The sequence below is a fragment of the Nicotiana tomentosiformis genome, chromosome 7 (assembly GCF_000390325.3).
Source record: "Nicotiana tomentosiformis chromosome 7, ASM39032v3, whole genome shotgun sequence".
Lineage (NCBI taxonomy): Eukaryota > Viridiplantae > Streptophyta > Magnoliopsida > Solanales > Solanaceae > Nicotiana > Nicotiana tomentosiformis.
Window position 1 is genome coordinate 32287433 of NC_090818.1, and position 5920 is coordinate 32293352.

Genomic DNA, 5920 nt, shown 5'->3' on the forward strand with positions numbered 1-5920 from the left:
TGCTCCACTGCTGTGGATCAAGCAGCCGCTAGAAAAGTTCGAGACAATGTTGAGAAAGGGCTCATCTGCATGAAGTTTTGCAGCATAGAAGATCAAATTGCAGATATCTTCACCAAAGCACTGAGCAGAGAGCACTTTGAAAAGAATCGCTTGGCACCAGGGGTGATGAAGTCTAGCCAGGGACCTGGTCCCTCGATGATTGGCTATGAAAGAAGTGTACGGGTAAAATAGCTAAAAAGTGTTTTCTAGTAAAGTCTAACTCACCTCTATACCTTTACATGTAGATACGCATGACGATTACAGAGCAGACAAGTAGCTAATGCATTGCACGATTGGTCAAAGGATGAGGCTTACATTTTCAAACTCTGTCAGGGAACCTGGTTCCTTTGACACAGGTTAATAGCTCCTTTGTACTCTCATGCATAATTTTTTAAACGGCTGAAACGGTGCCACGTCATTATATTATCAATTTCCTTTTGGTTTTTGAATCAAAGCATCTCACCCTTTATGAAGCTACCCGAATACCCAAAATTGATACCCCAACCGGTCTCTATCTCTTCTCAAATAAATCTATTCACAGTCACTTTCAGAACTGTTCATATCACGAATCCAAAATTCCCTTTTCCCTTCTTCAAACTCTCTTCTTCAACTAAATACACTCGACCATGTCTGACAATCAGGAAACACAAAATGTTCCAAGTGTCGTCCCCACTGTGTCCTCACCTATTAAAATATCAGTACTGGATAGTACTACTGGGGCACCAACTGAGGGACCTGATCCCTTCACCAAAGAGGAGCCAACCCTTGGTTCCTCTCAAGCACCCCAGGTCAGTATTGATCCTACTCTTTCTCCTCACTTCTACGCTGAGCCTTTGTCCATGGTTGTTCCTGAAATGAGATCGTTATCTGAAGGGGAGAATGAGGACAGTGTAGATGATTATGATAATGTGGCTATTGCTAGTTTTATCAAGGTTAGGAGTAGACAGGCCACTACTCAAGTGCCGACTCCTAAGAGACCTATCACTAGGTTGCAGAAGAAGGAAGAATTTGAGTCAGTTTTAAGGAAAACAAGAAGAGGAGATTGGTGAAAGATAGAAAGGTTGTAAATGATAAGGCAGTGCCTCCTGCACTAGTCGTTGATGTTGATGATGAGGTAGAAGAGGAACCTGGTTCCTTGGTTCGTAAGTCTTCAATGAAACTTACTGTTCCAAAGTCCAAAAGGGAGTCATCTGTGAGTGAAATGGACTTGAGCAAGGTTGAGGATGAAAAATCTTGTGAAAAGGTAGTTGAGGAATCTGGGGAACAAGTGACAGAAGAATCAGTTGAAAAAGTGTCTGCGAAAAGGGTGTCTGGGAAATCTGCTGAGAAATGAAAGAGTGCTCGCACATCAGTAAAAAGGAAGGGTGATGCAAGTGAGGAACCTCGTTCCTCCAAAAAGACCAAGATTGATGATACCCAGGATGCTAGCAAGGAAAAATTGAAAAATCAAAAGGTGCTGTGGGGCCATACATTTGCCCTTGATATTCTAGATATGGCTGGCATGTGCCAATTGGTGGAGATCTGTGAATTCCAACAGTGGACACACCTGTTCACAGGTGACTGTCCCAAAGTTTATGAAGGTGAAATGCGCAGTCTTTATGCCGACGTTTTTACAGTTGAGGATGATCATATTTGTGTGATGGTGAATGGTGTTGATCTTGTGATGGACTCTGCTGTGCTGGGAACTATTTTGGGAGTGCCCGCTGAGGGTTTGTCTTCTATTCAGGGAACCTGCTCTTCGAACTTTAGAAATGCTATCTTGAAGGATAATACAGTCCAGCAAGGGGAACGGGTACACAAGAAGGCCCTCCTTCCAGTGTACCAACTGTTGTTTGAATTGGTGAACAAGGTTTTGCTCTCTCGTGTAGAACAAAGGTCTATTACATCTCGGGCAGACTTGGTTCTCATGGAAGCACTAGATAGATACACAACTATCAACATGCCTGGCATCATGATAGAACACATGCAGAAGGTGGCAGAGTTCAAGGATGGTAATCATGGGATGCCTTACGGGTTCCTCCTCACTAAAGTTTTTGAGTTCTTCAAAGTCCCTTTGGGAAAAGCCAAAGTGGGTACTCATAAGCAAACCTTCTCTAAGACCACCCTCGAGGAATGTGAGTGCATTGATAAGGTTGGAGGAGTTGGCAGCACTCTACTATCTCCCAGTTGATCAACGCCCAAAATAGTGCCACTGATGAGATAAGGAAGCTGAAGGCAAGGAATGCCATTCTTCAGGGTCAGCTAAGTCAGCTTCAGGAGGTACCTGGTTTCCGCAGCTCTCACAGCACAGAGGTTGCCCGTATGATGAAAGAAAATGCCGACCTCAGAAAACAAGTTGAGGACTTGAAGGAGAAACTGCTCAATGAGCAGATGTCAGCTAATGCTCGCATGGACATCCTTCTTAAAACCCTTGCCTCTTCATCTAAGCCTTCCCCCTCCAGTGCCCCCTAGAACGTGTTCCCTTTCCAGTATCAAATGCTAGTGTCTGTCCTTTGTTTTAGTTCTGATGATATTTATGACTGGTACTTCTGTTTTTGCTGTTTTTTATTTTGTGGATGTGTTGGTAACAATGGAACTACTCCCTGCTTAATTTCCAAAAATTAATAGAAGTTTCATCCTTTTGCTATGTACGTCTTGCTCTTTATGCTCTGTTTTTAGTCATGTTGTGTGCACACAAGTGGCATAAGTTAACTCAAGCTAGACTTCTTTCTGTTGTAAGCCTGTTACTAATCTTTTTATGATGCCAAAAGGGGGGAAAATAATTCAGGGGGAACAGGTTGGGTAACTGATTCAGGGGGAACTCAGGAAATGCTGGTTCTTAGGGGGAACATGAATTATAAGTTTGTCATCATCAAAAAGGGGGAAATTGATAGGCTATATGTATATCCCTATTATGTTTTGATGATCTAACAAACTTACTGTCAAGAACCAGATAAGGAACCTGTTACACATTCTCAAGACCTTAAGATCAAAAGGTTCCAGCTTGGGATATGGTTCAACTCTTCAGAGTCAAAGGAACAACAGAGGGAACAGATAGCTACCGTTTCCCGAGAAAACTGCACAAGTCAACTGCCCGATCTATAAAGATGCTGCCTGCACACGCTACAGTGCAGAAACAATGCAGCAGTCAACTTTATGGGGAGTGCCCTTTACCTAACTTGCTTACATCATTCAAGTGATGTCACAAATGAGTTATTTACATCAAGCAAAGGTAAAACAAAACACTTGCACATTCAAGAATGAAAAGCAGCATTCTCTCAAGTCTGTGTCAATCTTGCAAGTGATTCTCAAGGGCATCAAGAACAAAGAACAACATAACAAAGGACCAGCTTCTTGTATTGAGTCATCACATGTCCTTAGTTGTGTTGCACCTTTGTTAAAGCACTTCAATTTTAATTCCTACTTAGCTTGTTTAGAAGCATTGCGTAGGAAATCCTTTATAAATCATAAACCCTTGTGTTTCTGTCTTGGCTAGAGTTAGTCGAGCTGTAAAGTCTTTGTAATAGAGTTATTACAAAATGACTTGTAATCGAGTGTTACAAGATAGTGAGGGATTAAGAGGTTAATTCCTAGGTTACATAGGTTGTAATCTGAAAGTTGCTCAGTAGTGAAGTTGAAATCCTACAAGGGTAGGTCATGGTTTTTAATCTCGTTCAGCTAGAAATTTTTCACGTAAAATTCCTCCTGTCATTTACTTACTGCAGTGTGCGTGGTTTCTGTAAAAACTTATATCTATGGGAACTAATAGAGAACCTAGTTCTCTATATAGTTTGGTGGACCCTTGAATTCTATCACTTAGTCTTGGATCCCAAGAACGCATGATTGCGTAGAATTGTCATAAACGCCTTGAAATAATCTGCATATATGATCTCAACTTCAGGGTACTTCAATCGTAGCTCCTCCAACGCTTGCCATAGATGATCATTGTGCAATGTTGCAAAAATATTTAGTCCTTTGTGACATTGAATTTTCCTGCTATTATCGGGAAAAATCATTCGAAAACCTGGAAGGCAACCAATTGGAATAATTCCAGAAACCACAAAGTGTTTGGCTTCTGCATCTTTGATCAGTTGTTCGATAGAACTCCTGATTGTCTCCACAACATCAGGGACAAGTTTGGACACTTCGGAAATAGATTCTGTATGCAAAAGAGAGTACTTGTAATCATTAAAACCAGGCTGAACCATAAAGACGATAGCTTTCTGAAGAACCTTGTTCCCGCCGCAGTCATGAAAAGAGAAGCAATCCTTATAGAAGAGTTTCATAAAGGCAGAAATCTGCGAGTGATGAGACTGCTGAGGCGCTTGGGATGCCATTCTTTATGAAGGAAAAGGGACTCATAACTGTTGCTCCAGGCATCATGAAACTAATACCGGACTCAAACTCAACGCCTTCTTCAGTGTCTAAATGATCAGAAGTAGAAGCAGAATCACTGTCTCCGAGGCTGTAAATAGAATAAAACGGGAAAGTTTCAGCCTGCGCGTAAGCGGAAGAAGGAGCAAAAAAGAAAGAGGAGATCACTAATAGAAAGATGAAGAAACAATGGTTGGTAAGGGAAGCCATTGAAAGAGAAGAAACAACGATCAGTGAATTAAAGGAGGTAGGGAAAAACTTAGTTTAGGTTAGTGGTAGTATTTATATATGTCCCTCATCCGTGGAGTTTAAGCAATGTTACAGAAACCTAGTAGTAATAGGAAAAATTCTGACTGCGGCAGATTTCCATATATTCTTTATGTTCTTTCTTTTGCTTCAAGTTTCTATTAGAGAAACGCTTGAATTTGCTTGATTAAAAAGGCCTACGATTTAGGTAGGAAGGTTGATGTTTCCATATTCAATTTTGAAGCAGAGTTTAAAACTATAAGGTAACTTTATTAAATGCCAAGAATTAGGAAAAGAATTCTGTAGATACCTATAAGGGAAACTTTCATAAGTATCACATTTTTAAATAATAGTATATACAGAATCCTAACATCATTAAGTATATATCAAATGAGGCAGTGTATTATTTACTTTTGTAGATACCTAAAAGAATTTGGCATCTTCTTAATGTCCGAGAATGTCGCAATTTCATCCCAAAAATCTCTCCTAAAAAATTAGGACTTCACTTTTATCTCCTTAATTCTTGCCATCATCTCCTAAATACATTCATTGCCAACACATCATTCCCCTCCCGCCCATAAATCATGTTTAACTTCTCCTATATACTTTTCCAATAGCCTCTTAATAAAATGTACAAAATATATTAAGTATATTATACATATATATATCCGTCTATTATATGTTCATATATGCATCCATATCTTCCATTTTCAAACCCAAACTCAACACCAAGTATTATACCTGTCACGACCCAAAATCTTCGAAAGGTCGTGATGGCGCCGGACACTATTGTCAGGCAAGCCAACACCAATAATTAGTAAATTCTTATTTTAATATTTTTAAAATCATAGATATTCCCCTCAATTAAATAGCAGAAGATGTAGTTTATAAAATACGTAATAATATCTTTAAAAATGTCCAATACAGTGCAATCCATAATCATCCCAAAACTCGGTGTCACAAGTGCATGAGCATTTACTAAGAATGTAAAATAAAATACAACAGTTGTCCGGAATACAATTGGACAGGAAAAATGTAAGTACTCTGAAGGAGACTCGGTTGACTGCGGAGCGTCGTATAGAATGCAACTCACCTAAGTCCCCTCCATAATCGCGCTTCTGCGCCCACGAGGCCGCTAAACATAGGTGTACCTGCACAAAAATATGCAGCAAGTGTATCATGAGTACGTAAATTAATGCGTACCCAGCAAATATCCCACCTAACCTCGAAGAAGTAGTGACGAGGGGTCGACTCGGACACTTACTATGGGCTATAATCAATA

At 40.1% G+C, this 5920-nt stretch overlaps 1 protein-coding gene across 1 annotated transcript; it reads right to left on the minus strand.

Moving 5' to 3' along the window:
- Positions 1–3830: 3830 nt before the first annotated feature.
- On the minus strand, positions 3831–4355 carry LOC138895443 (GDSL esterase/lipase At1g28570-like). Its single transcript, XM_070180130.1, has one exon. The coding sequence runs from the start codon at positions 4353–4355 to the stop codon at positions 3831–3833; it is 525 nt and encodes a 174-aa protein (XP_070036231.1).
- Between the last annotated feature and the right edge of the window lie 1565 nt (positions 4356–5920).